This window comes from Geotrypetes seraphini, chromosome 15 (assembly GCF_902459505.1).
Source record: "Geotrypetes seraphini chromosome 15, aGeoSer1.1, whole genome shotgun sequence".
Taxonomy (NCBI): domain Eukaryota; kingdom Metazoa; phylum Chordata; class Amphibia; order Gymnophiona; family Dermophiidae; genus Geotrypetes; species Geotrypetes seraphini.
The window spans coordinates 27359405-27380990 of NC_047098.1; the positions used below are offsets into that span (position 1 = coordinate 27359405).

General features: G+C 43.5%; 1 protein-coding gene across 3 annotated transcripts; it reads left to right on the forward strand.

Moving 5' to 3' along the window:
* The first annotated feature begins 752 nt into the window (after positions 1–752).
* Positions 753–20350, forward strand: RPL6 (ribosomal protein L6). Of its 3 annotated transcripts, XM_033922584.1 has the most exons (8): positions 780–797; positions 7489–7611; positions 7672–7803; positions 7896–7991; positions 8743–8886; positions 11086–11134; positions 18692–18876; positions 20158–20350. In XM_033922584.1, exons 2-8 carry the CDS (start codon positions 7489–7491, stop codon positions 20308–20310), a joined length of 882 nt encoding a protein of 293 aa, XP_033778475.1. In that variant the 5' UTR covers positions 780–797; the 3' UTR covers positions 20311–20350. The 3 variants fall into 3 exon arrangements, with proteins under 3 accessions (XP_033778473.1, XP_033778475.1, XP_033778474.1); XM_033922582.1 differs by having other exon boundaries at positions 753–797; positions 7489–7803; XM_033922583.1 differs by lacking the exon at positions 780–797 and adding an exon at positions 804–938 and having other exon boundaries at positions 7489–7803.
* Positions 20351–21586: the final 1236 nt, after the last annotated feature.

Sequence of the window (21586 nt, forward strand, 5' to 3'; positions counted from 1 at the left end):
GTTACTCTTCTCCTCCACTGCCAATTCCAGATTTCGTTCCTTTCATCTAGTTGCCCCCTATGCCTGGAATAAATTATCCGAGTTTGTCCATTAAGCCCCTTCCCTTATTTAAAAGCAGACTGAAAACCCACCATTTGATATAGCTTTCAATTCTTAACCCTACTCCTTGGACCGCCAACCCAGCCAGCTGATTAACCGTTCCCCTTAACTGTATCCATGACATCCTGTTTGTCTGTCTTGCCGGTTTAGATTGTAAGCTCTTTCGAGTAGGGACTGTTTTCTTACTCTTTGTGACTCTGTACAGCGCTGCGTGCGTCTGGTGGCACTATAAAAATAATTAATAGTAATTAACAGTAGTAGTAAAAGAGGAATCCATAGGCAGTTATTGAGATGACGTGAGGAAATCCACTGCTTATTCCTAGGATAAACAGCTTAAAATATTACTACTTGGGATCTGGGTTGAACACTTTTGAGGAAACAGGATTCTGCTGTCCCAGTATGGCAATTCTTGTTCTTACTCCTTCAGCTACAGAAAGAGCATAGAAGCTAATGACACAAAAGTCATCTTGTACTGTGTGAGGAAGGGCTGCACCAAATGTCCAAGCCCAATCCTTAAGCACTCAGGGAAGAGAAAAGTTTGCAGCTGCCAGCCTTGCCAGCGACGAAGATAAGAGCGAAATTCCACGTCTTCCGTTCAAAAGCTTACCGGCCGCCATACGACGTCAGAGGCCATGTGACCTGTCTGCTTCCGCCATCTTTCTTTTCTCTGTTCCCAGTATCTGAGGAGCGCCTAGAAGGTAAGCGATCCCGTGGAGGGGAAGGTTGACTGCTCAACAATCCATTCTGTATCGTCGCCATCGCTGCCTTCACGACCCTGGGCGCCCCAGCCAGTGTCCGTTTTACGCCCGCTGAGACCGCCCCGGGCGGATTGGTTGTGGGTATGGCTGGTAGATTGATGGGACGAGAGCTCTGCCTTTGGCTCTCCCCGTGAGGAGGGAGAGGGCTTGGTGCGCTTTTTTCTTGGCTGAAGGGTGGGTTGCTAACGGCGCATTTTTATTCCACCCTCCCCCCCTCAATTCAGTTCAGAATCTCCACCGCGGTGCGAAGGGAAGAGGAGCTCTGCTGACTTCAGAGCTTTCTCCTTAAGGCCTGGAGCTGGTCGTTTAGGCCCGCTGGTCGGGTGAGGTGCATGCTGACTTTTCTCTTGGCTAAGAGTGGTAACTTGTGTGCGGCCTTTTGTTTTCCCTATCGCGCCGGGCCTGGTGGAGGGGAAGGCTCCCGTTCCCATACTTCTCTACCGGGATAGAGCCTGGAAACTCATCTGGTGAGGTTCTGCCGCCTTCTCTTTCTCCTCCGTCTGTTGACTGCAAAAGGAGAGTTTATTAGGGTAGATTCTGAGCTAAGGATGGATTTCTATAAAGCAATCTTACTATTAAAGAATCATGTTAGCACGTGTGTTAATTGACATAGTAGTGTGAGGGGTCTATACACAGCTTCTTAGTCTGCAGCTGGGAAAGTAGTGGAATAAAATTACTTAGGATGGTTAGAAGCTAAAGTAATGAAGATTCATTAATGGTGGTTTATATATCATAGCTTACAAGTTGGATTGCAGAAGATGTCAATCATTTTTCTCATCTCTGTCTTCTTGTCTCCCTGGGCATTGCCCTCTCCTGTCTTATGCAAATGAGTTGAGAATTTGTCTTTTCATCTGCTCTGCATTGGATTTCTTATTTTCAAGGGTTTCTGGGGTTGTCCTAAGGGTCTCCCACCTCTAAAATCCTATTTTCAGTGCAATAGATGTGTCATTCTAGACATGTGGGTTATCTCCCTATGGCCACGAACCATCTGCAGAAGGAATCTACTCTGGATTTTTTTCTGGGTCCCTCCTAGAGAGTTGCGCAGAAACAGAAATCAAACCTGTCTTTGCCCATCCCCATAAATGTCAGAAATGGTTATTTCATTTAATTATGCTACTGAAATATAGGCTCTGTTAGAGACCCATTTACAAATAAGGAAAGACACTTTATTAATTTGGAAATATTAATTGTAAATGGGTCTTTGCTAGAGTCTCAAATATAAATACACTTCCCCCTCCGAATCCACGTTTTCAGCATCTGCGGATTCAGTTATTTGCAATTTTAAAACAAACAAAAAAAATTTAATTTTTTGGGCTATTTTAAGCCCTGTAAGCCCCCCTTAAGCTTTACCTGATGGTCTAGTGGTTTTTTAGGGCAGGAGCGAACTTCCCACGCTCCTGCCCCAAGCAGATCACTCATAGGAAATGGCTGCCTTGAGCCCCAAAAACCCGCTTGACCACAGGTAAAGCTTAAGGGGGGTTACAGGGCTTAAAATAGCTGGGGGGAAGTGCGGGATAGGGGTTGAACCGGCCCAAATATTATTTGTGGTTTTTTAATATTTGCGAGCCAGCTCTGCCCCTAACCTCTATGGATACAGAGGGAGAAGTGTACTCCAGCCGATGAGGACCCTCAAGTTATGTCAGATGAGGACTTATCTGAAGGTTGTCAGGTTCCTTTTGCCGAAGTTGGCAGGCAGCAGCATCCCTGAGTCACAGATTCTGACACCCCAGTGGCTCAGGGATACTGCCCGCAACTGTTACACTTGATGGAGGGAAATTCTGGCCACCTATGAAGAAGGTCCTCTGCTGAGGATGCTTGGGGATCACCACCAGCCACAGCAAGGGTCAGCAAGTACTTCAACACTGGAGAAACAAAACCAGAAATGCATGCCCTTTTCTGTTAAACACAATACAAAGACATTTCCTATATGCATTTCCCAAAGCTAGCATATTTCATTCAATAAATTCCTTTTTTTAAATTTGTTGTCTGGAGATTTATTTTTCCATCAAGTTGGTTCCAGTTTCTCTTTTTTTCTGCTTTCCTCTCTTCTGCAAATTCTAAAAGTGGTTGCACTCTATCAGTTCCTCCTACAATGGTCCAGCATTTCTCTCTTCCCTCCCTCCCATTGTACAGCATCCTTTCTCCCTTCTATCTTGGATCATTCTCTGTCTTTTCCCCCTCTCCACTTCTGCACAGCAGTTCTTCCTCTTTCCTCCATCCCTATGTGCAACACATCTCCCTCTCATTTCCTCCCTTGCTGGAAAGGGAGTGAGAAAGGAGAGAGGGAGGGATCCAGGGTGCATCTCTTTCACCCCCTCTACAGCCACATTCAAAATTTCTCCGTCTTTCATCCCCTGGCCCTTGGTCAGTATTTTTGCCCCTCCTCACCAATCCCATGCCCAACATTTCTCCTTATCACACCTCTCCAGCGTCATTCCATGTTTCTTCCTTCATTCCCTCCACCAGGTCCAACATTCCTCCTTGCATCCCTTTCCATCTGTTGCACACTTCTCTCTCCACCACAGCATCCAATATTTCTCCCTTCCTCCTCGCCATCACCATGTCCAACAATTTTCCCAAGATTTACAAAGAGCTGCAACGGGTAGAGAAAGGGGTTTGAGATATTCCAGGTCTTTCTCTCTCTTCTCTTTCCAAGGTCTAGCTTCTCTTCCCTATTTCTCCCCTCCAACCCCTTGCAGGTCTCTGTACCTCTCATCTCTTCCTCCCAACCCATAACCAAGGCTCTCCCCTCTCCAGGTTCTGACCCTTTTTTGTCTCAACCCACAATTTCCCCTCCCCGAGCCTACCTGGATACTGGATCCAGTGGGGGGGGGGGGAAATCTTGGGGGCAGGAGTATGACCCTCTCACAGCAGCTCAACACTACAGTACCCTCACCCCTTCCTCTCTGCCATATTTGGGTAATCCCCCGGCCTACCAAGGTACCTGGTGGTCAAGCAGGGGTCTTCTTGGCAGAAGCATGTTCTGGAAAATCATTACCAGTTTTCAGCTTTGCATTTTGGCCTGGCAACAGCTCCTCATACCTTCTCCAAGGTGATGGTGGTCGTGACAGCCCACATGCACAAGATGGGACTGCAGGTACACCCCTATTTGGATGACTGGCTGCTCAGAACCCTCTTGTTCTCTGTGGGTCAGTATGGTAGATCAGGTGATCCAGGTCCTGGAGGAGCTGGGTTGGATTGTGAATTACGTGAAAAGCAATTTGCCGCTGACGCAGTCCCTGGAATTTCTGGGTACTTTCAGATTTCTTGTTTCCTGGATAAGCCAGCTCCATCAGTATAGGACTGTCTTCAAGTATTGGGGTCCATGGCAGCTATGATAAGATGTGCTGCCTTGAGCGAGGGTGCACATGTGTCCACTCCAGCATGCATGGCTCTCGTGCTGGGCTCCTCAGCTGGATGTGTTGGACAACTCTTCCCTGGAATCTGGAGGCCTGGGCTAGCATGGATTGGTGGCTCCTTCTGCTGTCTCTTTTAAGGGGCATGCTTCTTGGGTGGTTGTGACAACAGATTAGTCTCCTGGGCTGGGGGGCCCATTGAACCATCCCATTCAAGGGCATTGGACACCCTCCCAAAAGAAATGGTCAATTAAACGGTTGGAACTGAAAGTTGCAGAGGACTCTAGGGCCAAGGGGTCAAAGTCTTCTCCAACAATGTGACAGCGGTGGCATATGTCAGTCGCCAGGGAGAAATTTAGAGTGTGTCTCTGGCTGAGGAAGCCTGCCTGCTCTTTCACTGGGCGGAGTGGCCTCCTCAAGTGATCTTGGCAGCGCATGTGGCGAGAGTCGACTGTTCCAGCAGACTTCCTCAGCAGACAAACTTTGGATCCGGGCAAGTGGGTACTCTCCTCAGCAGTGTACCAAGCCATTGTGTGGCATTGGAGTTGGCCTCACTTTGACCTAATGGCAGCAGTATTCGAAAGCAGCCCGATTCTTCAGTTGAAGATCCGAGTCCAGAAGTTAGGGGCTAGATGCTCTAGTATGGCTGTGGCCACAGGGAGTTCTGCAGTATGTTTTTCTTCCTTGGCCTCTGATAGGTTGGGTCCTTCTCCAAATTGCGACTCATCAGGGAAGGTCATTCTGGTGGCTCCAGATTGGCCTCACAGACCGTGGTATGCAGATCTGAAGCGCCTTCACATGGGTTGCAGCCTTTGGTTGTGGGCTTTTCCAGACCTCCTCTCTTGGGCTCCAGTCTGCATGGAAGATCCCAATCGCTTTGCTCTTTTGGCATGGCTATTGAGCACAAAGCATTAGAGTGCAAAGGTTATTCAGATGTAGTAATTTCTACTCTTCTTAAATCTAAAACATCGTTTACTGTGTCTGCCTACACTAAGGAATGGAATACTTTCTAACATTGGTGTGACTAGGAACGTGTGGAGCCTTATTCTGCTCCGGTTTCAATGGTGTTAGCCTTTCTTCAAGCAGGCCTTGATAAGGGCCTTAACCTGGCTCCAAGTCGCTGGGCTGTCTTGTTTCAGAGCCCAGGATCGTTATCTTTTACTTGCGTCTCACCCTGACGTGGCCAGATTTCTGAGAGGTGCTCTTCGCCTTAGACCACCAATCAAACTTGTCATTCCCTTCATGGGTCCTTAACTTGGTTCTGTCTGTCTTCACCTAAACCTCTATTTGAACCTCTGAAGGACGTTTCCCTCTTGGACCTAATGTTAAAGACAATTTTTCTGGTCACCATTACCTCGGTGAGATGTGTCTTGGAGTTCCAGGCTCTGTTTTGCAGAGAGCCTTTTGTGAGGATCTCTGAGACTGGGATCTCTGTCCACAAGGTTCCTTCGTTTCTGCTGGAGGTGGTGTTGGCATTCCATGTTAATCAGAATGCGCATTTGCCTGTTTCTCAGCCTATTGGTTCTAGGAAGCAGGATCACATTTTGAATTAGTTGGATGTGCTCAGAGTTCTTCTGCGTTATCTAGAGATCACAAATGAGTTTCGCCTCTCTTAACAGATATTCCTCTAAGCAGGGCGCTCCCGCTTCCAAGGCCACAATTTCCTGTAAAGCCATTTTGTCTGCCTACATTCTTTGCGGTAAACAGTCTCCTGTTTCTGTTAAGGTGCATTTGACCAGGAGTATGGCCCCATGGGCTGAGGTTAGGGCAATTTCCCCTGAGGAGATGTAGAGCGGTTACTTGGTCAATTCTGTACACATTTGCCAAATTTATAGAGTGGATGTAGCATTAAGACAGGACTCTGCCTTTAGGTCCTCGGTCTTGAGAGTTGGCGCAGGTGGCCCGCCCTAAGAGTTTGCAACAGATTTTGTACATCCCATATGTCTTGAATGACACACCTATTGAACTGGAAAAAAGAGATTATGTCCTTACCTTGATAATATATTTTCCAGTAGATAGGTGTCCCATTCTAGACTCCCGCCCTGCCTTCCTACGCCTGCCTACTGTCTCATTCTGTTTATGCTTCTCCAAGTTGGATTCTTGGATGCCAGTCAGCCCTTTGGGCTTTGGAGAATGCTGTATATAAGTTCAAATTGCATACAGGGGTTGTTCCTGAGCTCCTTTGACGCTTCTGTTGGCTGTTTTAAACTTTTATGTTTTGAGGTTACTTTAGTAATGGACCAAAAGAAAAGCCAAGAGAGATGTCCTTCCAAGCAAACAATGTTTATTCTTTAAAATACATGTATTCAGCATGAAAGTATGCCGCCTTTAGGGGACACTAAAAGTATAATAAATCCTATTTATACTGTTGATTAAAAACATAAAAAAACCAAATGTAATTATAACAAAATGAATATAAATATTGCATAAATATGTTAAAAGCATATATAAAAGAAGACTTTAAAATTCAACATAATAAAAAATACAAATTAAAATATCAGGAATGTGGTGTCAACAAACAAACCAAAATCTGTATATATGCATGAATAACGTCATAGAACCAAATAAATAAAAGAACAAGATAGTTCGACTGAAACACGTAGCTACATGAACTTAGTAGTCCTATTCAGAACCTTATATACTCAAAAAGGAACAGGGCACTGAGAAGGTGTCATGAGAAACAAGACCATAGAACGAGGGAACCAAAGAAAAGCAAACTAATGTAGAGAAATAATAATAAAACAAATTTACCTCGGTTTATATCTGTATCATTCTCTAATGGAAAGCATGATATCAGGGAAAGTTCAATCCCACTATGATGGGAGATTATTGTTGGTTCTTGCAAAGAGAGACAAATGTACAGTACAAGTGTAAAAGCAAGTGTCCTCAAACATTACTTTTGTGTGAGTTAAGAGGCGTAAATATATGCTGTAACATATCTCCTTATTGTCTTCATGTTTGTTTTCAGAGTAAACTCCTTAACACAAGTTTGGTGGGACACAGTTCATACTCGCAATATTGTGCCGATGTGGCAAATTCTCTAAAAAATCAGTAACGTGTATCTCAGAAACCTGACATGCTAGCTGAATTTTTAAATTACAGATCCGAAATCAGCGTCATTAAATTAACTAAGAACACTTCTTAAGTTCTCAGTAGCAAAGAAAAACTTTTTTTGTTGACCAGTATAATAATGAATGCTAACAATTGTACATCTCAGAATAGAAAGGTTGGTTTGTTTTAGGACTGACTTGACGTTGTATCATTTATTTATGCAGATGGCTGGTGAGCAGAAGCCTGGTGAGCAGAAGCCTGGTGAGCAGAAGCCTGGTGAGAAGAAGGCTGGTGAGAAGAAGGCTGGTGAGCAGAAGGCTGGTGAGCAGAAGGCTGGTGAGCAGAAGGCTGGTGAGCAGAAGCCTAGTGAGAAGAAGGCTGGTGAGAAGAAGGCTGGTGAGCAGAAGGCCAGGAAGGTTAAAAAGCATCATGCCAGCCGTAATCCTGTGTTGGCTAAAGGAATAGGGAAATACTCCCGTTCTGCAATGTATGCTAGAAAAGCTCTGTACAAGCGCAAGTACAAGGCTCCCAAAACCAAGGTAAAGCAGCTCCAAAGATTTCTCAGCTTACTACCTTATCCTGCATTTAGCACTTTGAAAGCTGCATGTCCCTTTCTTTTGATGGCTTCTAGATTGAAAAGAAGAAAGAGAAAGTACCTGCCACTATAACAAAACCAGTTGGTGGTGATAAAAATGGAGGCAATCGTGTGGTTAAACTTCGTAAAATGGTAAGAGAACTAGGCCTATCCCTTTTCTGGGGAGTTTTATTGAGGTCACATTCAAGGGGAGGAGTTAGCCTAGTTGTTAGAGCTGCTGATTGGGTTCAACCCCAGCTTGCTCTGCATGACTCTGGGCAAGTCACTTAACCTTCCATTGCCCCAGATACCACAGTTAGACTGTGAGCCCGCTGGACCAAAAGAGGAAATGCTTGAGAGTACCCGATTACTATTCAATGTATTGTAAACCACTTTCGGTGAATCTCTTCATGAAGAGACAGTTAAGGTTCATTTGTTAACAGTGCTTCTGTAACACAAGATTAGATACAATGTATACAGTACTTTTTTTTTAGGAGAAAGTGCCTTGTATCTGTGTCTTTTAGGTGGAATAAAGCCAGAAGTGACAGTACATTGACAGGGTGGGTGTTCTAGCTATGTAGATTTTCAGGGGAACCTCCACTGCTTTGAGCCTGAGAATTCTGTTCACTCGGGGGGGGGGGGTGGGGGGGGGGGAGAGAGGGGAATGTTTTAAAGTATTAAAATGTTTTAAAGTATTAAAGCTGAAACTGATAATTTTGTGGTATAGGTACCTAATAAAACTCAAAAAATAATATCCTAGGCTAACAGCTTGAAGAATAAAATTTATTTTGGCAAAAATTGGTTAGTACATGTGACTTTTTGTTATTCTGGATATCTGTAAAATGATGAAATATACTTTTTTTGCCATTAAGCTGCAGGGATGAATAATTTTGCTATTTTTCAGCCACGCTACTATCCAACAGAAGATGTTCCTCGTAAACTGCTGAGTCATGGCAAAAAGCCCTTTAGCCAACATAAGCGGAGACTGCGTGGTTCTATCACCCCTGGAACAGTTCTGATCCTCCTCACTGGTCGTCACAGGGGAAAGGTAAGGGCCATCACTATGAACTTGTTGCCAAGCTTGGAAATATCCTTTATGAATACAGCCAGTCCTCAGGTTAAGAACGCGGTCCGTTTTTTAAAACTCTTCTTAAGTTGGATTTGTATGTAACTCGGATCCTAGTATTCTTTCCACCTTCTCCACCTCCTAGAGGCCCCTCTTGCATCCCTTTTCATCCATCCCACTGTTCCCTCTCCTCCACCACATCCAACATTATTCCCTCTCATCTCTACCTCATTCCTCTCCCATCACAATGTCCAATAATTCTCTTTCTTCATCTCCCCATGTGCACCATCTCTTTCCCTCTCTTGACACCCAATTCTCCCTTTCTGTTCCCTCCCTCCCTCACGTCTTTCCCTCCCTCCCTCCCTCTAGTCTTCCATCCTATGGCTCATGCTCCTATCCCTCCTTCCCTCCATTCTGTGTCCCAAGATCAAGCCCCCTCCCTTCTTCCATCCATCATTTGTACGAAGTTTGTGCTCCATCCCTCCTGAGTCCCAGTGCGCCCCTCTTGCTCCCTCTCTCCATTCTCCTCTGACATCAGAGGGAAGGCTTCCAGCTCAGCCACGGGATGCACGTAGGAGCCGCTACCCACAGCTTTGTGCAGAGAAATGACTGCAGCAGGAAGGACGAGGGAGCCGGCCAGAAGATAAACACCCTCCGGAGGAAGATACATACTTGAGGCACAGAAAGGAGGGAGGGAGGGATAGGAGCGTGTTGGGACACCAAAGGTAGAATAGGATCACCATTCATAAAAATGAGCATGTCGTAAGTCGGATGTTTGTAAAACAGGGACTGCTTGTATTGCATTTTGGCATCAAAGAAGTTGTATGTATGAATGACAGCAGACCAAGACGGGAATGATGTAGAGCCATGAAACTTACAAGTTATTCCATATATTCACCCCTAAGTTCAACACATTTGGTATATCGTGTCTGAAGTTTCTGCAACTGTTCCATAAAATTTTCTGATGTCTGATCACTGAAATACTGCTCCGCTTCTGCAATCGCCTCCGAATCACTCAGAAATAATCACCCTTTCAAACTCTTTAAGGTTTGGAAACAGAAAATAGATGGAGCAAGATCTGGTGCATCAAAACATCCATCATTTTGCTAGTCTTGTGAGCAGGTGCATTGTTTTGCAAAAAGAGAACTTTCCTTCTCTTTTTTATTTTTTCCCTTCCAATGCTTTTTATTTTTCCTTCCAATCCTTTAATCAGCAAAGCAGGTTACAGTAGTATTCTGCATTAACTGATTGGCCGCTTGGAAGATAGTCATTACAACACCTTCCTAATCACAAAACACTGTGGCCATGACCTTTCCTGTTGACTTTTGGATCCTGAATCTCCTTGGCCTTGGAGAACCTGAGTGCTGTAATTGCATGGACTGTTGTTTTGTCTCGGAATCATAGTGGTGTAACTGTTTCATCAACAATAACTAGTTATTTGAAAAAGTTGGATTCAAACATTTGGGCACCCACTTGGTTGACTGTTTCTGCATATCCAGCGGCTCATGGATTATATACCCAACATGTTCCCTGGATATCTATAGTGTCTCAGAAATTGTTTTAGCCGATATTCATCAATCTGCCCAAATCAGGTCATTGACATAGTCAGAAATTGACATCATTTGAGGCCTCCCAGACTTTGCTGCATCTTCGGTCTCAAAATTTTAATGCTGAAAGTTTGCACATCACTTCTTCATTGTGGAGCATGATGGGTATTTGTCACTCAATGTTTGCATCATACATTCATGGATTTCCTTTGGACTTTTCTTCTGCAGGAAGAGGAACTTCATGGTGGCTTGGAGTTCTACACTTGAAAATTCTACACTTTTGATTGACAATGTTCAATCAGTGATATAAAACAATGTCAAAACATAGCATTACAATTCTGTAAATTGGCACTTTGCAAAATAAAATAATACATTCTTCAGCTACAGTGGCAAAATAACACTCAGAAGTTGGTTGGGCTGAGACCTTTTCCGTACTCCTTTGTATTTGGGCTCAGTTCTACATAAGACTATGAGATTTTTAACCTGTTTTTGTCCTTGATCTGCATATGTTTTGTCATGAAACAATGAATCAAAGATACTGTTTTCCTTAGCTGCAAGCTACAAAAACACATGGTTATCTTTTTGTAATAAATTGGTAATAAAAAGAGCTTTGGTTTTCTTCCCCCTTTAACAGCATGTGGTCTTCTTGAAACAGCTTCCAACTGGCTTGCTTCTCGTAACAGGTAAGAAGTTTGTACAGCTCTTTGAATGTGAATCTTTTTTGTCCCTTTCTGTTATGGCAGTCTGTCTACCTGTGCCCTGAGGCACTTTCTCTGTTGATAAAAATAGGTTACCCAGTTTCCACTTGGCACACAGCAAGAAATGGAGCACAGAGTTAGAGGGTCCTAGCTTAGGTAAGTTTTCAGGATATCCATTTGTCACATGCATATTCATTGTGGATATCCTGGAAATCCAACTGGCCAGGTGGTCTCCCAAGGACTATATTGGGAAGAGCAACTTTATGAAGTGTTTTGTTTTCTGGGGTTTCCTCTCGAACTTTCATTGTGTATATACAATTTAGAATTTTAAGCAGCAGTTGAGAAAAACTTGAGAGGCTTGGAAAATTTTATTTGATAAAAGCACATCTAGGTAGTGCACATACATTATCAGTATTATAAATGCCTTTTACCACTAAACAAACACCGGATTATGGAGTTTTATGTTGAGTTGTGCCTTATGCTTCCAGTACATATGGAGTCATGTTCATGTGCATACATTTGGCTTTCAAAGACTCACTGGATCTTTTACTAAGGTACGCTAGCCGATTTAGCGCGTGCTGAATGCTAACGTGCCCATAGACTATAATGGTGGTGTTAGCATTTAGCGCGTGCTGAATGCTAACGTGTCCACAGAATATTATGGTTGTGTTAGCATTTAGCGTGCACTAAATGCTAACGTGTCCATAGAATATAATGGTTGTGTTAGCATTTAGCGCGCGCTAAATGCTAACGTGTCCATAGAATATAATGGTTGTGTTAGCATTTAGCGCGCGCTGAATGCTAACGTGCCCATAGACTATAATGGTGGTGTTAGCATTTAGCACGTGCTGAATGCTAACGTGCCCACAGAATATAATGGTGGTGTTAGCATTTAGCGCGTGCTGAATGCTAACGTGCCCATAGACTATAATGGTGGTGTTAGCATTTAGCGCGCGCTGAATGCTAACGTGTCCACAGAATATTATGGTTGTGTTAGCATTTAGCGCGCACTAAATGCTAACGTGTCCATAGAATATAATGGTGGTGTTAGCATTTAGCGCGCGCTGAATGCTAACGTGCCCATAGACTATAATGGTGGTGTTAGCATTTAGCGCGCGCTGAATGCTAACGTGCCCACAGACTATAATGGTGGTGTTAGCATTTAGCGCGCGCTGAATGCTAACGTGCCCACAGACTATAATGGTGGTGTTAGCATTTAGCGCGCGCTGAATGCTAACGTGCCCACAGACTATAATGGTGGTGTTAGCATTTAGCGCACGCTGAATGCTAACGTGCCCACAGACTATAATGGTGGTGTTAGCATTTAGCGCGCGCTGAATGCTAACGTGCCCACAGACTATAATGGTGGTGTTAGCATTTAGCGCGCGCTGAATGCTAACGTGCCCACAGACTATAATGGTGGTGTTAGCATTTAGCGCGCGCTGAATGCTAACGTGCCCACAGAATATAATGGTGGTGGTAGCATTTAGCGCGCGCTGAATGCTAACGTGCCCACAATATAATGGTGGTGTTAGCATTTAGCGCGCGCTGAATGCTAACGTGCCCACAATATAATGGTGGTGTTAGCATTTAGCGTGCGCTGAATGCTAACGTGCCCACAGAATATAATGGTTGTGTTAGCGTTATATTGGCTAGTGCACCTTAGTAAAAGACCCCCTCAGTGAGGTGTGTTGTGCTGGAGGAAGCAAAACACTATCTTTTCCAATTACTGGTACTAAAGTCTCCCACTGGCTAGATAAAAAAAAACCAACAACCTCCTAATATTCAGATGTGAGCTGTCTTTGTCCACATATGGTGTAGATTTGTTTTTACTTCAAAGGTGTGAATCGTTTTTGGATCAGCATCTTTGTTTAATTATCTTTTATTTTCAGTGGTGTTAGTCATCTTGTATGCAGTGAAACTGGTAACATCTGAAAAGAAGGCAGTGCAAGGGTTACATAGTTACTTGGACAGAAATGTCAGCTATCATCTACTTGTGAATCAGAGGCAGTAAAAAAAAATAAAAAATATTAAATAAATAAATAATAAATCTCTGGTGTATCCTTGTAGTTGGGGGTATGAAATACTAAATGGTTAGTATGTTTGACTGTACAGCCCCTAATACTAGACCTATTAGACTACTGTAATATCCTCTACCTTCCCTGCAACAATAACAAAACAACTACAAACAATCCAAAACACAGCATTAAGACTCATCTACTCATTGAAGAAACATGACCACATTTCAGAAGCATATCTCAAATCGCACTGGCTTCCAATCCCAGCAAGAATACAATTCAAATTCTACTGTCTACTATTTAAGACTTTATACAGAGACAGTCCAAGCTACCTGAACAACCGCCTCATCCACAACACCTCAGCCAGACATAGGAAAACTCACACCCCATTCTCATACCCCCCCAATTAAGGAGATCAAACAGAAAAAAACTATATGATGGCCTCCTAGCCACTCAAGCAGCCAAACTAGACAACCAAATCACCAATCTACTGACAACATCCCTAGACTATAAAACTTTTAGAAAATAAATAAAGACCATACTCTTCAAGAAATCCCTGAAAAAGAAATAATACCGCAGGTTTCAAATACCGCCTTTCACTAAAGCCACCTACCCAAAACAACTAACCATACTCATTTCTTACTCTCTTTGAAAATGACCAAATCTTTTTTTGGTAAGATCTTTATTAAAAATCTTTATTCATTTTCAAAAACTACAAGTGTACAATAACCATCCAAAAATATATTAACTAATCACTTGACAATCTTATTTGTATACCTCCAAATATATATATAGAAAAGAATCCCACCCCTCCCACCCATATCTTAATAATTAACAGTTATCTATTATTATCATTCATATTCCCACCCCCCTTATCTTATCCAATACTGAAGTGTTTAAGATGTCTGATCATTAGAATAAGATCTTTGATAATTCTTTTGTAATCCACCTTGAACTGCAAGGTAATGGTGGAATAGAAATCCCTAATATAATGTAATGTAATAATAAGTGCCGAGATGAGGGAGTGAATCTGCATGTGGTTGTTTTTGTTGGCTGCTCAGTTCTCATGGGTCAGGATAGATTATTGTAGCCAGTTCATGCAGTGAGCATGACTGAAGAAGGCATTGGGAGCCTAACTGCCAATTTAACTTTTAAATGGTTTAAGGGCTCCTTTTACAAAGCCGCGTTAGCAGTTTAACGTGCATAATAGTGCACGCTAATTTGCCAGCCGCGCTAGCCGCTACCGCCTCCTCTGGAGCAGGCGGTAATTTTTCGGCTAGTGCGGGGGTTAGCACACACTAAAAAGTTGCGTGCGATAAAGCTGCTAACGCGGCTTCGTAAAAGGAGCCCTAAATGTTAATGACTGAAATGTATAATATGTTAAATTATATTAAGTCTCTATTTGCAGCATAGATAGGAATAATTGTGGAATGGATGAGCCACTTGGCTTTTTTATTTTTTTTCTTCTGTCATCTACTATGTTCTGTGAAAATTAGCTTTTTAGTACATATTTAGTAGTATAAAGCTTTATGCAGATATTGCTGAATCCTTTACTTTGCACTGTTATAGAACACTAGAGCAGTGTTCTCCCCAGAAATTTTTTCCAACCGGGTGGCATGAAAAAGTAGCCGGGTGGGGCGGGATGAGGAAATTTGGTGGTGGGGAAAATTAACCCCCTCTTTTACTAAGGTGTGCTAGCTCAAACCCCTGTGCTACGTGGGAAAACTAGCGCCAACTCAATGTTGGCGTTAGCATCTAGCACACATGGCAATTCCTCTGCGCACTAAGCGCACACTAAAACCACTATCGTAACTTAGTAAAAGGAGCCCTAAATGTATACTATTTTTATTAGTTAATTATTATTATTTTCCAATGCTCAATATGACTTCCTTTTTTAAGGTTTGACACTTGTGCCAGAATATTTTTACTAAATTTAAGAAGTATTTGCCCTCTTTCAAATGGTATAGAGGTTTAAAAAAGGGAAAGGCATTAATAAAGTCATTAGGTTCAATCTAGCCATTTATTTCTGTATGAATTTAAACAACTAAAGAAAAAGATAAATATAGCTCATCCAATCATACATGAAATGGCTCTACAGCAGGGGTGCCCACACTTTTTGGGCTTGCGAGCTACTTTTAAAATGACCAAGTCAAAATGATCTACCAACAATAAAAAATTTTAAAAAACACAAAGCACACTGTACGCAGAGAAAATGTTAATTATCATTTATATTCCGCGGGTTTTCAAAGAGGTCAAGGCAGACGATTCTATGCAATGTCACCTCAGGAACAACTATACAAAAATAGACAAATATACCCCCTCCCTTTTTACTAAATCGCAATACTGGTTTTTAGAGTAGGGAGATGCACTGAATGCCCTGCGCTGCTCTCGATGCTCATAGGCTCCCTGCGCTAAAAACCGCTATTACGGTTTAGTAAAAGGGGGCCATAGTGCAAAATATAGACAGCAGATATAAATTCTTAAAACAGACACATTTTGATCACTAAACTGAAAATAAAATCAGTTTTCCTTTTTGTCTGGTGATTTCATGAGTCTCTGTTTGCACTTCCTTCTTCTGACTATAAATCCAATATTTTTTTCTTTCTGCCCCTCCCCTTTTCTTTCTGTCTCTCTTTCTTTCTCTCTCCCCCTGCCCCCCAAGCCATCGCGCCAATTTCTCCACTTCCCCGATTCTTTCCCTACCCCCTAATGCCGATTTTTCCCTGCTTCCACGAGCCAGACCAGGAATGTACAAGCGCCGGACTCTGATGTCAATTCTTACGTTGGAGAGGAAGTTCCAGGCCAGCCAGGCAGCGATTGGCTGGCCCAGAACTTCCTCTCTGACATCAGAATTGACATCGGAGGTGAAGTCTTGTGAGTCCGGCGCTTGTACGCGCCTGGCCTGGCTTAGGGAGGCAGGAAGAAAAAGATTGCCAAGGAAACGCGATCGACTCACATTGCCTTTGCGATCTACTGGTCGATCGCGCTCGACCATTTGGGCACCCCTGCTGTTATGGTATCCTGTCCTGACCTGACCTGAGGAAATGGGTTTAGTCCCCAAAAAACTGCCTTATTTATATTTCCTATTTATAAATTTTAATCAATAGATACAATACTACTTGATTCTACGTAAAGCAACAAAAAAATTTTTTTCTACCTTTTGTCATTTCTGCTTTAATCATCTTGTCTTCACTCTTCTTTCTAGCCAGCATCTGTCCGCTCTGTCTTCCATGCAGCATCAGCCCCTTCCATCCACTGTCCACCCTCTCCCCGTTCCATATGGCATCTTCCCTCTTTTTATGCTCCTTCAATAAACTGTCTATCCTGTGCCCCTTCTCTTCTCCTTTGTACATGATTGATTTCAGCTCTGCCACCTCTCCATTTTTCTCTCTCTGTCAACACCCTGTCCCCTATGCTCTGGCAACTCTCTCTTCTCCTTTCTTTCATTCACACCCCACAGTCTGGTATCTTCCCTTCCCTGATTTTCTGGCATCTCACGTCTTTCCTCTTCTTCCATCTCTCCCTCCCCCTCCATGCTCTGACATCTTCTCCTTCCTTTCCCCCTTCCTTTTCCCTTGGTCTGGCATACTTTCCTCCTTCCCTCCAATCCCTGGCATTTCGTTTCATTCCTTCCCTCATCTTCTTTCTCCCTCCAGTTGGGTGCAGCAAGTCTCTTCCCCCTCTGCTCCCTTTCCTCCTTCTGTCACCCAAGGCCTGGTGTCATGAACTTCTTCAGGCAGCAGCATTCACAATTCGCTGCTGTTGCCAACTTCGGGCCTTCTTCTCTGTCGGGTCCTGCCTTCATAGAAACAGAAGTAGGCAGGATCCGGCAGAGAAGAAGGCCTGAAGCTGGCAACAGCAATGAATTGTAAATGCTGTTGCTAGCCGAAGAAGTTCATGACGCCAGGCCGAGCACCCGGGGCAAACTGCTACTCTTCCCCCCCCCCACGACCCTCCTGTCTCTCCCTCCCTACTATCATGAGACTCAACAGCCCTGCTCTACTCTAAACAGGCTGCTTCAGGGCTTTCTCCTGCCGTGATTCCCTCTGGCACGTCATCGATGAGGGAAGGAAGGAGAGATAGGAGGGTCGGATCGGGTTTTGGGGGGGCGCCCGGGATGATGATGAGGCTGCTGCTGCTGCCAGCGAATCCAGCAAGGGTGAGGCCCCAAAGCACAGCACTGGCGGGCCCCCTCTGACCATTTCAGGCCCTAGGCCTATGCCTACTGGGCCTATCCTTTAATCCGGCCCTGCTTCCCCCCCCAATATGCCCTGACATCTCTCTCTTCCACTCCATGGTATGGTATCTCCTTTCCCTCCCTCCCATGGTCTTTGCATCTCTTTCCTCCTTTTCCTGATCTTCCTTCCCTCTCTCTCCCCAATTGGGTGCAGCAGCATTTCTCTTCCCCTCCCTCCATTGGGTACAGCAGTATCATCAGCATTTCTCTTCCCCTCCCTCCATTGGGTACAGCAGTATCATCAGCATTTCTCTTTCCTCCCCCCAATTTGGTACAACAGAAGCAACATTTCTCTTCACCCTCCCCCCTAATTGGGTGCAGCAGCATGACTCTTCCCCCTCCCCCTATTGGGTACAGTAGCAGCATTTCTCTTAACCCCCCTCCCCCCAATTGGGTACAGCAGAAGCACCAGCATTTCTCTTCCCCCTCCCCCTCTAATTGGGTACAGCAGCATTTCTCCTCCCATTCATTCCCCCCCCCGGTCTCACTCCCGGCAGATTCGCTACAGACAAAGGCAAGTTGCAAGTTTCCCTTCGTCGCTGACCTATCTCCCAAACGTCAGCGACAGAGGGAAGCTTACAACTTGCTGCTCTTGCTTACTTCGGGCCTTTCTCTTTGAGGGGTCCTGCCTTCGTGGAAACAGAAAGTAGGCAGGACCCGGCAGCGAGAAAGGCCCGAAGTAAGCAAGAGCAAGTAAGCTTCCCTCCGTGGCTGGCCTATCTCCCGCATGCTCCAGGGCTCTAATGGTCCGTGCCGGCTTCTCTTACCTACCCCCCCCCCCCCCCCGACGTAACTTCCGGTTTCGGAGGGAAGCCGGGTTCGAGTCGCTTGCTGGGTTTTGTTTTGTTTAAAGTCTGGCGGGAGTGTTTCGGCGGCTCTTCAGGCTCGCGTTAAGCAGTGATGGCAACAGATTTCGGCAGATGACAGCCGGGCGGTAATGTAAATTTGCTGGGCGGAGCGCCCGGCTGAAAAGCACTGGGGAGAACACTGTAGAGGATTTGCACAGAATCATCAAATAGGAGATGTAAATTGAGAGGTGTGGGACAGAAATATCAACTTGGAGGTTGTGCACTTAGGATAATTATCCCTTTTCTTCTTCCCCAAATACAGGGAATTAGCAATCACATTATTGTCTATGTGATAAGACTTCAGTGTTTGGGGGCTGGAGATCGGACCACTTGTTAAATGATATGAATCAGATTATGGGGCTGGTTTTCCTACCTTTATTTATTTTTCTTAAAGTGAGAATTCTACTTCAAATAAATTCACTTTTTATTTTGTTATCAGGGCCTCTGGCTCTCAATCGTGTCCCCTTACGCAGAGCACATCAGAAATTTGTCATTGCAACATCTACCAAACTTGACGTGTCTAGTATAAAAATCCCAAAGCATCTGACAGATTCCTATTTTAAGAAGAAGAAGCTACGCAAACCCAAACACCAAGAGGGAGAAATCTTTGATACAGAGAAGGAAGTAAGTATAATAATCTTAGTTTTCTTTAGATCATTATTTTGCTTGTCTTAGCAGGGGGGAGGGGGAGGAAGATCGCATATACTGTTTGGTGACATGTTCGTACTGTTTTATTGTTGTTGTATTGATATCCGGTCATCAATAAAAAAAAAAGTTAAACTTTAAAATGTCATGAAACAGTAAAATGAAGACTTAACACTAGGGGAAATATTAAGCAAATAAAATGATGTGCACAAATGAAATGCTTTGGACAGACCTCTAGGACAGTGCTTTTCAACTAGTTATTTTCTTTGGGAAATTCCTTACTGTGCTGCAATACTGGCACTACCAGAATGATCTGTTCTTCTGAATCCATGCCTTACTCTGTTGGATGGCATCTGAAATCTCAGTCCTTCCCTTCTGTTCTCTCAACAACTGGGCAAAGTTGCAGAGGACAGGATGGAAGAATGAAGCTCAACAGTAGTAATTAAAGAGCAGAAAAACCCTCTGCTCCTTGGTTCATCCACCTTTCCTGTCCTTAACTTCTTCTGGTGTGGCGCTGAGGAAGACCAGAAATGGATCTCATGGCCTTGACCAAGAGCGCAAAAGCATATTGCTTCTACAGTTGAACAGCCAAACCGTTTCAGAGCCAAACAGAAATGTAGTTTGTGTCTGGGGAAGTTCCCTGTGCCCCTCTTTCTGTTACAGTGGAGTTCAATTGCTTTGGTACTAACTGAAGAGGGAGCTATTCTCCACTGGTGAAGGGGAGGAGTTGAAAGATTTGAGTGACATTATTCTGCAAATTTTACAACTAACAGAGGACAACAGCTTCAGTACAGAATATGTCCCAATCATCCATTCCAAAGCAAAACAAAAATATAGCATGTATATATAAATTAATCCACCTAAAGCAAGCAACCCCTCCACCCCCAATGTTATACTACTCTGTATAAAACATAATAATTATTTCCCAAATTCCGGATAAGAATCTTGGGTGGCATAAGAGATTACACCAGTAAATGATTGCAGACTTCTGTAAATGGTACAAACCAGATCTCAGTTCATATGTTAAGTCTATCTGGTTTTTAGACAAATTGCAAATATAGCTGTTCAATCCGATTTTATAAGTTACATTTAGCATAATGGGTTATGGAATTTTTTTATCAGGGGAAGGTGACAGTTTTACTTTTAAATAGGTGAGCTCTTCTTTGGCTTTTGAAGCGCAGTATTTTTCGTAACTACTAATCAAAGGATGTGGGTACATTTTGTTAAATAATGGACTAATTCCATTTTTCTTTTCTACAGAAATATGAGGTAACTGCACAGCGCAAGGCAGACCAGAAGGCTGTGGACTCTCAACTCCTGCCTCTCATCAAGAAAGTGACCCAGCTTCGTGGTTACCTGCGTTCTTCATTCTCCCTTTCCAATGGAGTTTATCCTCATAAACTAGTGTTCTAAAAAGTTAATAGCAAATTTATTAAAAATGTTTGGAGCCATATTTTCTTATCTTGTCCCTCTTATTTAGCAAAAATATATAATCTGATAAGAACATAAGAATACTTTTACTGGGTCAGAACAATGGTCCATCTAGCCCAGTATCCTGTCTTCATGGTGACTAATCCAGGTAACTGTGTACCTGGTAAAAGCCCAAATAGTAGCAACATCCCATGTTAATGATCCAGGGGAAGCAGTGGCTTCCCTCATTTCTGTCTCTAAAGCAGACTGTGGACTTTTTCTCCAGGAACTTCTCCAAACCTTTTTTTTAAACCAGCTACATTAACCGATTTTGCCACATCTCTGGCAGTGTGTTCCAGAGCTTAACTATTCTCTGAGTGAAAAAATGTGGATTAATTAAATTTTCTCACATGCACTGAGTGAAAATTGAGGCCATAATCTACCTTTTCATGCAAGAAAATAGACTGGTGTGTGTGTTTATTTTTATTGTAAAATTTCATTTTTATTGTTTTGTTTTCAGAACATTAACAGTCAATAAACCAGAAGGAAATATACAGTTCAACCAAATGACACAAAAGATCACTGTGTTGCTGCATAATGGGGGCCCAGAGATGAATAACAAATAAGAGCAATTCATATGTCTCCTCAACCACAAGGAGCTCCATTATGATGCATTCAAAATAAGAATACATCTTTGTTGTTAACCGCCTGGAACTTCGTGGATGGGCAGTATACAAGAATAAATTTTTTATTATTATTATTATTATACTATTCCACCTTTTGGCTTGTGCACGTTGCATGAGCGTTTTGGGGTTTTTTTTTGAGGGGGGGAGCTTAGTGACTACATGCTGGCCTAACTCTACTTCCCTCCGCTTTCAATACTGGATTCTAGTGAGGCAACTCCTGTTGCCAATGGAGCTGCCCTGTATTTAGGTTTGGTGCCTTTAGGCTTCTGTTAATGGAAGTATGTAGCAGGAGTGTCGGGGCAGAATGACTCTCTCATGGTGGCTCGACTCACTCCCCTCCTCTGTTGATGCTGAATCTTTGTGGTGATGGAGCTGCTCTGGGTGGGTGAGGGGCTGCTCAGATGTTCTGCCTGCTTCCTGGTTACAAATGGCCCAAAAGAAACCGTTTTAACTCCCTTTATGCTGACTTCTGTATGCAGAAGCTTTTTCTTCTCTATAAATTTCTACATGAATCTACCGATTTCAAAACCAGATATATGAAAGTGTGGGAATTGGATATGGGCCATCCTCTCACTGAAGAAGAATGGAGTTTT